Raw genomic sequence first — 19,193 nt, forward strand, 5'->3', positions numbered from 1 at the left:
GCACAATATGCAGAGCACGCTCTATGGAGAAAACCCCCTCAGGGGGGTCTCACCCAGGCTAAGAAAAAAGCGGACGGGTAAGGGGATTTAGCAACAATTTTAACCCCTGACTTGCGGTTGCTCCGATTCCAATGGGAATGGCTGGCCCCCTGCCTGAGGGCATTGTAGGACTTGTGCTAGGGTGTAGCTCGCTTTCTTTTCAAGAAATTTCGGTGGTATATGGTGTGGTAGATTCTGATTATATTGGAGAAATTATAGTTTTGATCTCGCCGCTTACCAAAACTGTGCAAATTAATAAAGGTCAAAGAATAACACAGTTTTTGCTTTTACCTTATCAGGCAGGAAAAAACTTGACTTCTCAAGCTAAGAGCCACAGAGCGTTTAGATCTAGTGATCCAGCCTTTTGGGTGCAGGAAATTACAGCTCCAAGGCCTTTAAAAGATCTTTTAATTCAAGAAAATAAAATGTCAGGGCTATTAGACACAGGAACAGACGTCTCTTAACATTTCTGGGAAAGACTGACCCAGCTCCTGGCCAACACATACTACTGAAAATGAGTTGAGATTAGAGAAACTGGTATGCGGGGTGGGAATGCTGTAGAGAAAAAGGCGAGGGAGAGTTTAAAACCTTGAAGAGTAGTGAGTTCCCCGTTGCTGGAAGTATTCAAGCAAAGATTAGATGGTTGCTTGTCATCTAAAAAGCTATAGATCAGATTTAGGTTACAAAACGATAACTGGAGAAGCCTATATACATGTTGTGCAATACCTCTTTACTTGCTTCTCATATTTAGGTCTGCCAAAACTTTTGAAAACTGATGATGCCCCTTTGAAGCTGCGGAGAGATTGTTTACTAACTTTAAATGGTTTCCAAAAATTATTAGGGGACATTAATTGGATATGCCCACATTTAAAACTGACTACTGCAGATTTAAAGCCTTTGTTTAATTGCTTAAAAAGCGATCCTAATTCCAGTTCTAAGAGAAAGTTGACTAATAAGACAGACGGCTCTTGTTAAAGTAGATGAGACTTTAAATGATCAGTTAATTAGAATTAATATTACCAAAACATGAGATTAAATTATTCTTGCCATAAAACATACACCTACAGGGTGCTTGTGACAAAAAGGCCCATTGGTTCCATCTACCAGTGACCCCAAGAAAAATAGTTTTATCTTATCCTAGCTCAGTGGCACAATTAATTATAAAAGGAGGAAAAAAGAAGTGTGGAACTTTTTAGAAAAAAAAAAAAGTAGCAAATATAGTAATTCCATTCAATAAGGATCAACTGCAAGTCTTTTACAAAATAGTGATGATTGGCAAGTTGCCCTGATAGATTTCAGGGGTCAAATTTTGTTTCATTTGCCCTCAAGCCCCCACAGTCGTTAAAAGTTCAAAAATGTTAGATTGGCAGTTTGAGGATACTGTGGAACTTTCCAACCGTATGTAGTTCCTACGCTCCCCTTTACCCTATGGGGGAGGGACGGGCTGTCTCAAATAGGAGATACTCAGAGAAGGGTTTTCTCAATTTCTTAGTTATCAACAGGTGGTACAATTAACAATACTTTATATATTGTTATAAATACGTAATATAAATATATTTGCCTAACTACAGTTTGCCTAATTAGGTATGGGTATAAATAAAACATAATAAAGGTATGCCTAATCCTATTTATAGATCTATACTTACTTAATTTGTATATAAATCAATATATGTATTATATATATACTGTATAATTAAATGTATATTGCAGTAATATAATGTGTGTGGCTGATATTAATTGGTATGGATTGATGTGCTGTGATGATATATGTTCTGTATGCTGTATAATTATATATGTGTGACATGTATTATTGCAGTACATTGGTTTGTGTTGGTTGGTATTGGCTGTGTGCGTGTTGTATTGCTGTAATATATATGAATTAATATATTAATTATAAGATTAATTCAAGTATATTGATTTATATATATTGTATGTCAATAAGTTTATACTTGTTGCCATATATAAATACATTTTGCATTTAGGTATATCTGTATACCAAAATGAGATAAGGAGGTTATACATTTATTATTTAAATTTATACGGAGACCTAAACTAAACATTAGACCTAAATTAACGTATCTCTAAATTTATATTGTTAAAATGTAAATTTTAAAAATTAAATTGACAACTGCTTGATAATTCCTTTGCCATAAAACCCCCATAGGTGTAATTGGGGTGGCCAGACAAAAAATTGGTTTTATAGCAAAACGGCCCCCTAGAGTGGGTCCATCTTCCCGCTCAAACTAAAAAGGTAGTGGCTTCTTATCCAGGATTGATAGCTACTTTGATATTAAAGGAAAAAAGTGGAACATTGAATTATTTGGTAAAGAGCCATCAGAAATTGTAATTCCATATAATAAGGAACAACTTGTTGCTCTTCTAATGTTTGATAAAAATTGGCAGATTGCTATAGGAAACTATTTTGGTCAAAATTTTTGCATCATTTACCTTAGCATGTTTTGCTAAATTTTATATCCAGACATCCAGTTATTTTTTCTGTCAGATGTAAACAATCTCCTATTCCAAATGCTCAAATAGTTTTTACTGATGGGTCAGCAAACGGTAAAGCCTCCATAGTTACTAAAAATCACCAAAAGGTTTTAGAAACACAGGAAACTTCAGCTCAAAGCGCTGAAATAACAACAGTCATAGAGGCTTTTCCTATGTTTGCAGATGAGGAATTTAACCTTTATTCTGATTCTCAGTATATTGTCAGGTTGTTTCCACACATTGAAACTGCGGTTTTGCCTGAAAATAAAACTACCATATTTCATTTGTTAACTAAATTACAGCAACAAATTTGGAAAACAAGTACAATATTTTTCATTGGACACATTTGGGCTCATTCCAGATTGCCCGGCCCTTAAAATGCCTTTAATGATTTGGCTAACTTGTTAACCAGAAATACAGTGGCTACTGTGATTGAGGAGGCCAGAGCCTCTCACTTACTTCATCATCAATACACTACTGCTTTAAGATATCAATTCCAAATTCCCAGAGAGACTGCTCGAGAAATTGTGCGTTCTTGCTTATATTGCCCCACTGTTTATAATAGTCTACCTATGGGAGTTAATCCTCGCGGTCTCAAACCTAACGTACTCTGGCAAATGGATCTAACTCATGTCTCTTCATTTGGAAAACTGTCCTTTGTTCTTTAACTGTAGACACCTTTTCTCATGTTATTATTGCAACTGCTCATACAGGGGAAGAAATTAAAGATGTAATACAGCATCTCTTTACTTGTTTTTCATATTTGAGCCTGCTAAAAGCTCTGAAAACTGACAATGCTCCTGCGTCTAAGTCTTTTCAGGAATTTTGTATAAAGTTTCAAATTAAACATAATACTGTCATCCCTTATAATCCCCAGGGACAGGCCATTGTTTAAAGAGCGCATCAAACATTAAAAATCCAAATTCAAAAACTAAAAGAAGGGGAGTTTAAGTATAGTTCTCCCCATCAAATCTTGCAACATGCTCTTTTCGTAATAGATATTCTAAATACTGATCTGGCTGGAACTACTGCAATGCTTCGTCATTGATGCCTGGAGCAATTAAATGCAAAACCATTAGTCAAATGGAAGGACCTCCTCTCAGGACAATGGAAGGGTCCTGACCCATTATTAACTAGCGGTCGAGGATGTGCTTGCATTTTTCCACAGGATGCAGATTCTCCAATTTAGATCCAAGACAGGTTGATTCGCCATGTTGCAGACCCCCAGACATCCAGTTCCCCCATTGCTTCGATCACAAAAGAGGAGCCCGCCAGAAGGGGAGGCAAGATAAACATCGAGATCCTGGCACGACCGATGGGGCTGCTGCAGCGCGAACTCCAACCAGAAAATAATTCTACTTATTCTGCTTTGGCTTGTCTACCCTCTCCTTATGTTTTTTCTCTTTACCAATGATTCTGGAAAACTTAATGTACATGTGACTTTCACTGGTGGACCCAATGTAGTGACTTGTGAACAATGCATGCTCTCATCTTGTTTAAACCCTCAATATAATGTTTGCTCCTTTGTAGTGTTACAACGTCCACTTTATCTTATGATGTAACCACTTATTGATATGTTAACTATAGTCTTGCTGTGTTACAACAACTACAAGATTTAATGTGATCACGATGATCTGTGGGCTTACTTATTTTAGGAATATCAGCTTTAATAGCAGCAATTGCTTCTGTTTACTGTGGCAGCAATATCATTGACTCAACAAGTGCATACTGCCCAATATGTTGATACCATGTCTAAAAATGTTTCTTTAACTCTAGCAACACAGGAAGTTATAGATAGAAAATTGGAGATGAGAGTAGACACCTTAGAAGAGGCAATAATGCATATTGGGACTGAGTTACAGGCTTTAAAAGGGAAAATGGCCCTGTCTTGCCACGCTGATTACCGGTGGATATGTGTGACATCTTTAAAGATAAACGAGACAGATTATGAATGGGAAAAAATCAAAAATCGTATCTCAGGTGTTTGGAACAGCTCTGACATTGGCCTGCACTTAGGGAAACTTCATAATCAAATACAGACCCTGGAACACTCTCGACTGGATTTTACCACCGCTGGAGCAGCTAATGACTTATTTCACACCTTCTCTAACTTTACTTCTGGAAAAAACATTCTAATATCTTTAGTTCTAGTTTTGCTTCTCATAATCATTCTTCCTTGTATTGTCAGGATTCTTTGGCAGAACATTCAAAAGCTCGCGACTGAGCTGCCTCTGGCTGTTTTAAGAAATAAAAAAGAGGGAGATGCGGGGAGCGAGCTCCGCCTCTGGCAAAGGTCATGAGGAAGGAGGCTTGGCATACGCAAAGGCGGGATCAAGCCTCAGGAGTCTCCCTGGAAATTCTCGAGCAATCTACCCCCAAATCCAGAGTCTGCCTACTTTCTGCTTTGTGCTTTCACCTACACCTCTGACTTTATGGGGGGCTGTCCCCCACTACCTCTCTGAAAAAAGTTAGCTTACAGCTCCAGTTAATAATTCCTGGGTGTGACAGTGTTTAACCTACAAACTCCTTTGGAAATCCTCTAGCCTGCCTGAATAGGTTTTCCGGCCACATGTGATTGTTCAGAGCCTCCCAACTGTGAGAGGCAGGAGATGTTCTAAACTGTCTAAACACAGATTCTTTTGAGTAGTTAAAAGATTGATTAGAAATTGTATTGGTGAAGGGATTTTCACTTGTTGGGCCAATGTTTGCTGCTAAGTCTCCATATCCCTTACCTGCTGTGTCCCTGGCAGTGTATTGATTAATATAATTGGTGTAAATAGTAGCTTTAATGTTTGTAACCTGGGACCCTTGAGTTAATTCTTTTTCTTGTTATAGCCCACCACACCTTTGCTCTGTAGGAATGCAACTTTATCTAATGCTTTTGGAGGGTGGCTCCTGACCAATCACCTTTAGAGAAAAATAAGTTTTCTGAAGAAAAGGTCTTAAAATGTTAACAGGCCTCCGGGCCAGAAGATGATGCAAATCACCTAAGCTTTTGCATATGATAAGTTTGCAGGAGGAAAGCCTGGCTTGCTGCCTGACTCTACCCCTTCCCCCATCATCCTCTATGCATAACTTAAGGTATAAAAACTACTTCGGAAAATAAAGTACGGGCCTTGTTCACCGAAACTTGGTCTCACCATGTCGTTCTTTCTCTTACCTTCTGGCTGAATTATTTAGCCTCTTTTCTGCACTAAATTTCCTCACTGAGCTATCCTTATTTCAGCCTCTTTTCTCCACTGAATTTCCTCACTGAGCTATCCTTATTTCAGCCTCTTTTCTTCACTGAATTTTACTGAGCTATCCTCATTCTATTACTCTTTATATCCTTAATTAACGTTTAATTAAGCAATTGTTTCCTGATCTTCGCCTACGCCGTCTCTCCTTCGAATACCCTGGATCAGCCGGGGCTGGTCCCCGGCAGTCAAGGCTATGGTTTTTCTTGTGGGCATGTATGGATGTGAGAGTTGGACTGTGAAGAAGGCTGAGTGCCGAAGAATTGGTGCTTTTGAACTGTGGTGTTGGAGAAGACTCTTTTGAGAGTCCCTTGGACTGCAAGGAGATCCAACCAGTCCATTCTGGAGATCAGCCCTGGGATTTCTTTGGAAGGACTGATGCTAAAGCTGAAACTCCAATACTTTGGCCACCTCATGCGAAGAGTTGACTCATTGGAAAAGACCCTGATGCTGGGAGGGATCGGGGGCAGGAGGAGAAGGGGACAACAGAGGATGAGATGGCTGGATGGCATCACTGACTCGATGGATGTGAATCTGAGTGAACTCCAGGAGTTGGTGATGGACAGGGAGGCCTGGCGTGCTGTGATTCATGGGGTCGCAAAGAGTCGGACACAACTGAGCGACTGAACTGAACTGAAAGTTCAGGTGCACTAAATGTGGGTTATTAAGTTCTTGAGCAATTAGCCTGGAAAATTAACACCATACATTAGTACTCTTTATATGGGAAGATGGTTTCTGTTTTTAAACTTTATTTTTTATTGGGGTACAGCTGATTAACTGTGTTGTGAAAGTTCAGGCAAACAGCAGGGGGACTCAGCCATACATATACATGTATCCATTCTCCCCCAAACGCCCTTCCCATCCAGGCTGCCACATAACATTGAGCAAAATTCCCTGTGCTATACAGTAGGTCCTTATTGGTTATCCATTTTGAATGTAGCAGTGTATAAATGACCTTCCCAAACTCCCTGACTATCCCTTCTTCCAGGCAACCATAAGCTTGTTCTCTAAGTCTGTGAACCTCTGTATTATAAGTTCATTTGTATAATTTCTTTTCAGATTCCACATATAAGGGGTGTCATATTATTTCTCTCTCCCTTTCTTACTTCACTCAGTATGACATTCTCTAGGTCCACGTTATGTTGCTGCAAATGGCATTATTCCATTCTTTTTAATGGCTTAGTAATATTCCATTGTATATATGTAACACATCTTCTTTATCCATTCCTCTGTTGAGGGACATTTAAGTTGCTTTCATGTCTTGGCTATTGTAAACAGTGCTGCAATGAACACTCGGGTGCGTAGATCCTTTCAGATGGTATTTTTCTCTTGATGTATGCCCAGGAGTGGGATTGCAAGGTCATATGGTAGCTTTATTTTTAGTTTAAGGAACCTCCACACTGTTCTCCACAGTGGCTGTACCAATTTACATTCCCACCAATAGTGTAGGAGGGTTATGTGAAGATGTTTTTCCATATGAAACAATCACCTTACAAGCTAATGTAAGTGTGATTCAGTTATTATGAGAACAATAAATACTGCCTAGTATCCAGTTCTGGGAGGATCATAGCAGTATATTATGAAAAGCTGTTCCTGCCACCTTCCTAGTACTTTGCTCTCTGAAACAAGTCACAGGATTATAGAACACCCAGGAGCAAGCAGGCTGATCAAACAAAACAAAACCTTTTAAAATTCTGCTCAAAATTAACCAGTGATTCTCTGAGACAAGTGACTGGACACTTTTTCTTCCCCAGAACTCCCCTCCCCTTTTGCACCTACCAAGGAAAAACAAAGACAACAATGTGAAAATAATTAAAAGGATTTAAAAACCATTTACTCTTTACTTTTATTACAATAAATATTTATCCATAATAGAGTTAAAACAATTTTAAATTAAAACCTACTGCATTACTTTTGGGTTTCACAGCAGCAGAAATAAAACATAAATTCAGTTGAGAGCGCAAGGCTTCCAGAATCCAGTGGCAAGAAACACAGGTCTTGATTATGTGGGCGAGCAATGGGGACCGGGAATACCGATGACACAAAACGAATGGTGAAATGCACATCTGTACCCTGTTTGCACATCAAATTACCTAAGACCTCACAACATTCCAGCTAAGGAATTTAAGCAAGTTGTGACATCCCATTTCCCACAAAAGCTAGAGTTTTCCCCCATCAAGCCCAAGAGCACAACTGCTCCAAGCACTGCCTTCTGGCCAGGAATGGGCCCCACCATCATTCAAACCCTGGAAGCCTCAACTCTGGTGGAAGCAACCATCTTCTCACAAGTTTTCTGACTCACACAATCCCTGGTGAAAGGGAAGCAGAAAATGACATGTCGAGGCCTTTCTTGGGGACTAAGATGGAAGGCAAGAAGGAAAGACTGGAGATGCAGATAAGGAACAGGCTTCTCAGAGTTACAGGGTACATGCAGATTAAGTCAACATGAATAAACAGTCAGTCTGGTGAGGGCTTATCACCTTGCTGATAATCAAGAGTAGACTGCGCATACATACGAAAACATTATACATATATATGCACAAAGAATATATGTATACATATTAAATATGTAGGCATCCACACACCACACATAACCAGATAAAATAAATGCTATGTTATTTGCTACGAACACGGGCAAGTCCTAAGTAGACCAATTATAAACATGTTCAATTAAACTACTTGAAAGGGAAAATAACTTTGTGTTCCTTTCAACTTCTCTCACATATTCCATTTGTAGCAGACACATTCCAGTTACTTAAGTGGTATTGTTTCTAGGTACCTAAGGGGATGGAAATCATCCTTCTGTTTCAGAATACTACAGAAAGCAAACTGCAATAGGACCAGGCTATACAAATCAATAATTGATTTGGCCATGATTCCCACCACCTATTCTTAGTCACAGGACATGAAACCTTACTCAGAAAAGCGTCAATTTCTTTTCCTACCATTGGCTACAAATTTAATCTATTCTGTTAGATGGGAAGGGAAAGGGAGAATGCAGGTCGAAAGGAGTTTACACCTTAGCAACTGTTCACTGCCTTCCACTTTACCCAGAGGAAATACTACTTAAAAAAAAACAAACTCTGAAATTTAGAGTTTAATACTGAATTCTGCTTTCTTGGAACATTCCATAAAAAGCAAACGATTACCTGTAGCTGGGTTTTTGTCTCCTGAATAGCTGCTCTAATGGGATAAGTTATTTAAACAAAATAACCCACCCAAAAATGTTCATACTGTGGGCAGTCTTAATTAGTACTTACTAAAATAAGTCTGATACAGAATGATACCAGTAATTCAAACAGATTCATAATGCAGCATTCATGGACCTCATAAAATTAAAACAGGCCCCTCCTATAATCTGATTAGTAACATGAAGTGCTGAACATGGTTCTAGTCAAGAACTTACTCCGTGTATGTTTCAATAAAAACCAAAATCAATTCCTATTCTGTTATCCATAGAAACTGCTTAAAAAAGACTTTAGCCTAAGAGTTACAAGGCATCCACAGCATTTAGCCACTCTGTGGGTCTCCAAAAGTGTCTGGTTACAACGTAGCATTAGGTACTCCATGATGATGATCCAATTCATATGCTTTCAAAATAACACTACCCTGATTGAATCTGGTTTTCTAAGAATCATTCTATGAAAAGACAGACAATGTGAATGGCCTGTAGGAGACCAGACAATACTTCTGTGTCCAAACGGACTCTCCCTAAGACAAGCCCTTGTTAAAATATTCTAAAATCAGTCCATGTGCCATTTTCCAATTCTGGGAATCTGGCCTTTCTCTCCAAATGCAATATAACCCACTCACTCAGGCCACTTGTGAAAAAGGCCGCAAATGCCAAAACTTCTTATGCTACCCGAAATATTAGTTCATTTAAGGTATGTCTGAAAAAAGAGCAAGCATCTACTTAAAAACAATTGGCTAGATTACTGTCTTTCGCATATTTATTAAAAAGGAAAGCATTACTAGCATGCAGCTTTAAAAGGTTGTTTACCGTGCACCACAGAAACAATGGAGATGAATTAGCCAATAAGTCCAATTCCCACGGCTCCACACAAAGGAAAAAGTAAACACACTGCCACTTTCTCTGGAAAAGCTAGACAACCATGATTTACCATATATCCTAAAGCAACTGTCTGCCAACACGTCAGGTATCTGTACCACTGTCAAACATGGAAAGTAAAATACACAAATCACATGGGTTACACAATAAAGGAAAATCTGAAAATTACTCAAGCTTCCTAAAATGTACAGGACATCATACTTTCAAGTTTCACAGTGATTAATTTAACACCATTTTACTGTTAAAACTGTCACTTAAAAGGTACATGTCAAAGTGCTTCAAATGCAGCATACTAAAAAATCTCCCTGGAAGTTTCTAGTACTGGCAGCTCACTGAAGACTATTCACCCACAGGGTGTTCAAGAATGGACATGTGGCCTTACAAGCACACCTCATGGGACAAAGAAAATTTCAATCTGATTTCACAAATTTCCTATAGCGTGCTCCAGCAAGTCCAGAACTGAAGTCAAGATAAAGGCCACTCTAAACACAGGAATCAGCACCATCAAAGATTTCTGTATCTGTTTTTGGCTTACTGGCGGACCCAAAGTCAAAAGATCTAGTCCTTCAGATTTACTTTGTTATCTCTGGCACATTCCCACTCCTTGCCTAGGTGAGAGATCTAAGGCCATCAAGGAAATCTGAATGTGGCAGGGTATACAGGGGGGCGACAAAGCAAGTGGAGTCTCTGTCCCAGGTGGTGGCTGGTTAAAGGGAAACCCAGGGGAAGAAAGAAGAGGAAGAGTTGCAAACAGGTTTCCTGTTAAAATATTAAGGGGAGAAGTAGTCTCTGATTCAAACACTTTCACATTACTTTTTCATTCTCCATAGATTACAGAATCAAAGCCTGTTTTGGAAAGCAAAGTGAAAAGTGAAAGGGAAAACGCTCAGTCGTGTCCGACTTTGTAACCCCATGGACTATGTCCATGGAATTCTTCAGGTCAGAATATTGGAGTGGGTAGCCTTTCCCTTCTCCAGGGGATCTTCCCAACCCAGGGATCGAACCGGTGTCTCCTGCATTGTAGGCAGATTCTTTACCAACTGAGCTATCAGGGAAAGCAAGATGTGTTCCAAATGCTTTTGGACTGACTACAACATAAATTAATTCTTTGAAAACTGAACACTTAGGAAACTTTCAAATTCACATTTGAACTTGAAATTAATGGAGGAAGGACAACTTAAATTGTGACAGTTTTGAACTGTGCACTGCAGTAGCATCACTGGGCACTGAAGTGATCTCTTCTTCCCCTTCAAGTAGACACCATCTATGCTTGCTTTCTCCTTTGCATGTTCCCCGACTGCCCAGGCTCCAGGTCATGATCAGTATTCTTTCAGGAACTAATTAGAACTGCGGCAACCCTAGACAGGCACTCCTCTTCCCAAGAGCTCTATATTAAAATAGATAACATGTTGGTAATAGTACTGTAACATTCTAGGCCATAATCAGAATCAAATCTTCTTTTTAAAATTTAACCATGATATTATTAAAATGCCAGGAAAGACTATTTTACTTCTTGATTTGGAAGTTATTCACTCTATTACCCTTAAGACCAAAACCCATGAATTACATCTCTTACACATTAAGGGAGGAATGTTGGTTAAATTGTGGCAATTTTAAACTGTATGTAGATTACACTAAGACCATGAATGTTATTAAAGGATCATAAAAGGCAACATGAATATACTGAGATATTTTTTAGATTTTTCTATCCTATGCCCCTCCTCAAACATAGGGGAATTTTCTGACAAGCATGAAAGGACATTTTTCATACCATAACCTGAAAAGAAACTTCCTACAGGTCTAGGTAACTTTGGTCAGAAGAAACACAAAGCAAACCTCTGGCCTGGCTAAGGCACTCTGTTCTGAAATGGACAGAAAACATGCATGCATGACCAATTATGCCACTTGCTCCCCAAAAGGCAGCTCAGCATATGCTAGGAGAAAGGCTGGGGTGTGAACGCACCCCAAAATATCATGCATAAGCCTGAAACACCTTTTATACTTTGGAAATGTTATGATCACTGGCGATGATGTCAGTTCACAGAGCTCTTTCTAACCAAGTCCTGCTTCAGTTGCTAAACCATACATGACAAATATGGGCTTTCACGATACACTTCAAGACAGCAGACTAAACCAAAAAAAGGAGTCAACAGTACATTAAAGAGTTGCAAGTCCACAGTATTCTGAAACAGTTACTCACTTTTCATCTTTTATCTTCCTAACATCCATCTTTTTTCATCTCATGATGCCAATGAAACTGACTACAGCATAATTCTTAACTACCACGGGGAAACATGTTATCAAGTATAGGCACAAAACAATTTTCAAATAAACCTGATGCAACAGAAAAAGAGCAGAAACACACTTTGAGGTAAAAGAGACCCAAAATTACAGGACATGACCCTATGCCAGAAATAAAGGGTATTTTTTTTTTTTTTTTTTTACTATACTGTACAAAGTGACGAAAGCCTGTGGTCCAAATTTGCCATTTCATAAATATTTTTCAGCTCTTACATAATACAGATGAATCTCATTTTTGTATACAAAGTCAACAAAACAATAAAATGATTAGCTTAAAATCTTAAAGCAAAGCTTTGTTCCCGGCCCAAATTAACACTTTATCCAGTTCGATTTTACAGATGACACAGAACAAGGTATACAAAAATAAAAGAGTTACTTTTACTTAATCAGTTCATTCTCTGACCTCCATGATGGCAATTTAAATAAACATGGAATCACTATCCATATTCTCCTGTGTTAGTTTCCCAACTATTTTCGGTGTTCATTTTTGTCTTAGAGAAAGTCACGGAATATACCTCAACCTTTACAATTTTTAAAAAATTGAGTACAGTCAGCTCCGTGATGCTTCATTTCTAATAACTTGATGACAATGATTACAGTTCACAAATTTAAAAACTGAAATAATAATTACGTGGTTATTTTTACAAAGTGGCAGATTAAAATCCAACAAAAGAATACACTATAATTAAATTTAATGATGGGCACATTTATAGATTAAATAATGATTATGGTTTTAATTACATTATCAACACAGTGGTGCCTATTTTATCCAAGTGCAATCCGTCCAAAAAAAAGGGTTTAAGATACACTCTTCATTCAAGCACAAACTTCATTCAGTGGAAAATAAAAGAAAATCAGCCAGTAAATTTCACCACCACCAAATTAAGGAGACAAAATCAGAAAGAAATAGAATATCCACATTCATGAAAAGCTGTGATCATAAAACAATCATATGAAAGTCAAAAGAGATTTTTAAGTTTGTCAGTAAACCTCAAAAATTATTCCAAGTCATATTAAAGGGTGTAAATACTCAGTAAGGCATATATATCAAAATTTTTCTTCAGGTGGAGAAGTGAACAAGTTGGGGAAGAGAGAAGTTCTCTCTATGTCTTTATCTTGTACGAAATAAAAAAAACAGCACTATTTCCTCCACAGAAATCTAGTTTCGCAGCAACGTTCACAGTAGTAATTTCACAGTGAGGTTCATGAGATTCCTAACTCCTAAGAAGCTTTTTTTCTTATAAGGAAGTTAATCTATGTTCCTCACAAGTAATTATTCTAAGAATGGGGCTATCACATGCATTCATATGATCATAGTTCACAGGCACCAAATCTCAACAACTTGTAGCTGAGGGGAAAAAATGCCACGTTTAAACACTGAACCATGCCAATGAGTGAGCCATAATTACAATCCATTCTCTATTAAGTCTCAATAAAATATTTTTCTTTAAAAGAGAATTAAACCACTTATCAAGATCTGTTCCATAACAAAGAGAGCCGGAATACTAGAGAATTTAAATATATATATATATATATATATATATATATATATATATATATATAAGCTCTCTTAGCACATGAGGATAAAAGGCATTTCCATGGGAAAGTGAAACCAGTATTTGGCAACTGTATATTGTTCTCTAATCATTTGGCTTTCTTGCTGAAAGTGACTTGCTCTTATCTTTTCCCTATATTAGATTTGGGGTACTGATAGCTTCCACAGCTAAAGACTTACTACTAAGTACCAAATATGAAAACACGTTGGATCCTCTGAATGTTATCAGTGTTCCTAAACAAATATGAGGGTTTGAAAAATAAAATCCAAGCATCTTTAACTCTGTATGAACCAAAACATTATGGACTCCTAAACTACAAGGAACATTTTGCTGGGCTATTACGTTTAACCAAAACAACACATGGTTTTATAAAAAAGTAAGCTGGGAGTTAATAGGTCCAATATTCCACAAGTTCAGATATGTATCATTCCTGCTGTCCAAGTACCACACACACACTGAGTTCCCATGTCTGTTAAGTAGATCAGTTTAGTTCAACGGTGATGGATGAATATTTACAAGCATCTTATTTACAGTACTTCTTTCTGTAGATTACAGGCCAATATTCTTTTCTTCTACTCCTAGTCAATCCGAGTTTGGTTTTCTCAAGGAGAAGGGGTAAATGTGAAAATGGTTGCTCAGCTGCTTTACCTATAGAAAACCAGAACATGAGGCAATGACAAATACATACATAATTTCTTTAAAATGCATACAGAATTCATCCTCTGGAAACAATTTACTGGCACGGCAAAAATCATTAGAAATGAAGAGGTCTCCCTAGACTAGGATAGCAGTAGAACTAGCTGGCTAAGTGAGTACCAGAACTATCCTGGGAGAGTTAGGACTTACACCTGGGTCTGCCCAACTTCAAAATCTAGTCTTTGCAGAGCCTCCCAGACCACAGAGCCTTACATTCAAATCTACTGCAAAACTATAGGGTTAGTTGATTTATACTATCTAGCAGATCAAATATTTACATATATGGTTAGAGTCAATGTTCACCTTCTTACAATGCTTCTAGGTAGTCAGATGTGTAAATTTTTGATGGTTTAAGCCACGTTAGTTAGGGTATCCCTACTAGAGGGTAGGCAAGAGCAAGGTAATGTGCCAGCTAGCAAGTACTGTTTACTCAGTACTTCTTAGTTTCATTCTCATTCTTAATATTTACATTTCAGTAGAAGTAATGAATGTTTTTGTGTGGTTCAGCAAGTTTTACCTTCTGGTCAAAAGTTGTAGAAGTGTTAAGAGAGTAGAAAGACAGTCAAAAAAAAAAGATGTTCCTGGAATTTTTTTCAGTTAGCGTGTGCTTTTATTTATTTTCCAGATTTTTAACAACAAAAATGTACTGCCTTTGTAATTTAAAGATAAACATATTTTGGTTTGGTTTGGCATGTGTATACGGAGTGTATGTTTTCTGAAGATAGACTTCTGAAGGATCACAGATAAAACCATTATGAAAGACACTGGCAACTGTATTCTACTTCATGCACATGACTGATTAATAACAGAATAAAAGCCTAAAAATGTTGATATAAAGCATGTAACACTAAATTTGCATGAGCAAAATCCTAAATGACTATGTCTTTGTGTCACAATTCATAGACTTATCATGGTTTTTTTTTAATCTACTTTGTTTCAACAAATATAGGCTACTTTGGGGAGAAACACTAAGGGAAGAAACATACACAAGGTATAAAAAATTATCAAACATGACAGGCGTCCTGTTTAAAACATATATAGAAATAAAGGCATTTTGTTTCTCAAATTGATCCACAGCAAGGTTCTTTTCAAAACAAACATATCAAATAGAAGTATTTTTAAAGCCATAAAAATATGAATATCCTCCACATGACCTGACTGCTATGAAATTATCCTCAAAAAACAAAGCAAATGAAGGAAAAAACATTATTACAGGTTGTTCACTCCAACTTTATTTGTAATAGTGAAAATCTGCAAAGAATCTAAATGATTAAAATAACTGGGTCACGGTTAAGCAAACTGACATTAAGTAATTTCCTTGACGGAACACTGTACAGCAACTAAAAATCATAAATACAAGACCATGCTAAGATATGTAAAATAATTACAAAACAATGCTAAAGTGTAAGGAAAGAGGAAATAAACTGCATGGTTCTGACTTTCATTTTATTATATGGTTCTTGGTCCATTTGTCCTGAAAGCAGTTTCTTATTTTAGAAGAGAATATTAAGGTTTGCAGAAGATTTCTTAAATCTACTTTCTTCTGTATTTCCTCTCATGAAAATGTGCCTAAAGCTAAAGAAGCGAGTTTAGAAATAGATAATCAACAAATGGGATTACTTTGTCCAATATAATTAAAAGTGCCAAAAAATAAATAAATAAAAGCGCAAAAGAGCTTATAATTCTATTACTGAGGAAATGGTTTACAATTCTTCTCATTTAGAAACAAGAACTAATCCTTCACAATAATTACCCAGCTTTTAAATTATTTGTAGTTTAAAACACTACAACAATATCTAGAATCATACACCTGGATATTATCCCAAAATTCTTCCAGTTACTCTAATAAGCAAGCTTCTTCTGAAATTTTCTCTCACCTGCATTCCACTATTTAAGAACCAAATGAACCAATTCTGCCCTAGCTTACTCACCACTCGTACTCCATAGTGGATGTGGGCCAAAGTGAAAGCAGCCGTTAGCGTAAACAGGAGAATGCTCTCAACGTAAGGGGTTACTCCTACATTCACCACCATGACAATCACAAAAAGAGGAAGCAGCAACCAGTTCAAAGTCGGGCACCGGGTACTGCTCATTTGACAAACAATCAGCTGACACTGGAAGTTATTTAAAAGAAAGAGAGAATAATAATTTAATTAAAGCTCTAGTCACTCCAACACTTAAAAAGCATTCAAACAGTTGAGCCAAGATATGTATTAAAACATTACATTATTGTCAAGTTCCATAATTCTCAAATGCTCAGGAGTTCAACTGGACAGCTAGCTACCCCAGCCTCCAAACCTGCAGACCCTCAGACTGGAAGATAATTCAGTAAGGATGCCATAAGAAGGCATTCTCCTACTCGATTAACAGTTTGGATAAAATAAATTGCTCCCAATTTTAAGATTCTATGATATATATGAAAATAATTCTTTCAGAGCAGCCTCCCCAGCACCACACAACTCAATTTCTTCTAGGTGATGAGGAGATGCTACCTCCAATTCAGTCATACTATCACAGAAAACACCTCAAAACCTCTTTGGCTCTCTCTACTTCAACACCTTACTCAAATATAGTTTTATTCCTTCAGAGATACTTTTTGTACAATATGTTAATGTTTTTAGATCTTTAGATGAAATCAGCGTGACCTGAAATAGTAAACACATGGTACAGACATAGAAACATAAACTTGGGGGCTAAGTTAAAAAATAAAACCTTATTAAGGATCTAGCCTGAGCTAGAGCACAGGCTTCCTGGCAGTTAGGACTACCAGGGTCTTTTCTCAACCCCTCCTGATCATCCCTCCCTGTCTGCACTCTTGCTGGGCTATAGCAGAGGAAGGGATTTTTTTTTTTAACATATGCAGTATTTATTACAAAGTTTTTATTCTATTTTCTTAATTTAAAAACCAGTTGATTAAAAAATATGTGGGGTATACGTGTGTTTTTTTCTCTGCCAAACCCCCTTCCAAGCTCCCTAAATTAATCCTTAGATCTGCTGCCATTTCAACCACACTATTAATAATATTTAGAGTCTGAAAGGAATTATTCCATTAATTCTTCAGCAGGCAACTAAATCAAAAAATTTAAATGATGCCATGGTTCCAAAATACTACCGCGGTTTCCAAATCCTATTGGTTTTAAACAAAAATAAAATAACTTTCTGCATGTTCTGTATACTAACATGTTCTGCATGTTAGTAATTATCCTTTCAAATTTCTGACTATAAGATCTTTAAAATCTGCTTATTCTAATACTATATAAGATTTCTCAAACTATCAAATTCTGTCTAATATTTCTTATTATGTGCTATGATTTTTAAAAGAAAAATCTTACTGTGCTGTTGGCAAAGGCTGTTCCAACCATTAAGTAGAACACTCTAGGGTGTAACTCTAAAATATCTGAAGGTGACAGGAGGATCCACGCTGTAGACAAAATGAATAGCAAACATGGAGAAAAGAAGGGAACCACAGCTTCATAGACTGAATTGTGTTTCAACGTGTTATTTTTATAGCTTCTGGAAAAAAAAAATCAAGTAATACAAGAACATTATTACACATAAAACTCAATACTATACTTGTATCTTTATAGTTTTCAAAGTACTTACACACTTATTCTCTTATATTTATTCACAGTAACCTCACAGGATAGGTAGAACCAACATTATTAATCCCATTTTAGAGGCAGGTTAAGTGAGGATGTAAGAAGCTAAATTTACATAAGTGCAAGTGTTAGTTGCTCAGTCGTTTCTGACTCTTGTAACCCCATGGACTATATAGCCTTCCAGGCTCCTCTGTCCATGGAATTCTCCAGACAAGAATACTGGAGTGGGTTGCCATTTCCTTCTCCAGAGGATCTTCCCGACCCAGGGACTGAACCAGGGTCTCCTGCATTGTGGGCGGAGTCTTTACCATCTGAGCCACCAAGTTAATCCCATTTTTAGAGGCAGGTTAATCCATTTTAGGGCTTCCCTCATAGCTCAGTTGGGAAAGAACCCACCGGCAATGCAGGAGACCCCAGTTCGATTACTGGGTCAGGCAGATCCACCAGAAAAGTGATAGGCTACCCACTCCAGTATTCTTGTGCTTCCCTTGTGGCTAGCTGGTAAAGAATCTGCCTGCAATGCGGGAGACCTGGGTTCAATCTCTAAGTTAGGAAGATTTCCCTGGAGAAGGGAAAGGCTATCTACTCCAGTATTCTGGTCTGGAGAATTCAGTGGATTGTATAGTCCATGGGGTTGCAAAGAGTCAGACACAACTGAGCAACTTTCACTCAATCCCATTTTAGAGGCAGATTAAATGAGGATGTGAGAATTTAAATTTACATAATTTGGTACCAAGTGGCAGGGCCAGGACTAGAATGGAAGTCTTCTGATTCCCCAGTCTCATTTATCCACCTAGAAAAGTTTTATTATCTGGTCTGGATCCTATGAGATTACATTCTAATAGGAAAAACTAAAACGAACACAAAACCATACTACAAGAGTACCTCACAGGGCTGCTATGATACACAACTTAACAGTGAGAGACTCTGAACCGAGAGGGGCCACTGCATGTCTTGATGGCTCTGGGCACACAGGTGGTAGCACGCTCACACATGTCTGCTCATCTGAACTGAGCCCTCAGTCCTCATCCCAATTCAGCCAATAATTATATAACCTTGGGCAAGACACTGCCCAATCAGGACCTCAACTTTAGAAGAATTATCTCAAATTATCTCTAAGGCTTTTAGAGCATTACATTTTATAACTTTTATGAATGACTGCCAGTGGTCATAAAGAGGGAGATTCAGAGAGACAGGATTGTGCAAG

General features: G+C 37.6%; 1 protein-coding gene across 1 annotated transcript in view; it reads right to left on the reverse strand.

Annotated features, from left to right (window-relative positions):
* Positions 1 to 7,577: 7,577 nt before the first annotated feature.
* Positions 7,578 to 19,193, reverse strand: part of SELENOI (selenoprotein I) — a 45,892-nt gene continuing 34,276 nt past the window's right edge. The window contains exons 8-10 of the mRNA XM_019970583.2: positions 17,720 to 17,900; positions 16,319 to 16,501; positions 7,578 to 14,339 (exon numbers count right to left, since the gene is read on the reverse strand). Coding sequence (XP_019826142.1) covers positions 14,241 to 14,339; positions 16,319 to 16,501; positions 17,720 to 17,900 — 463 coding nt within the window. The 3' untranslated portion in view covers positions 7,578 to 14,240. The remainder of the gene's footprint in view (positions 14,340 to 16,318; positions 16,502 to 17,719; positions 17,901 to 19,193) is intronic.

The sequence above is a fragment of the Bos indicus genome, chromosome 11 (genome assembly GCF_029378745.1).
Source record: "Bos indicus isolate NIAB-ARS_2022 breed Sahiwal x Tharparkar chromosome 11, NIAB-ARS_B.indTharparkar_mat_pri_1.0, whole genome shotgun sequence".
In the NCBI taxonomy this organism is placed as follows: domain Eukaryota; kingdom Metazoa; phylum Chordata; class Mammalia; order Artiodactyla; family Bovidae; genus Bos; species Bos indicus.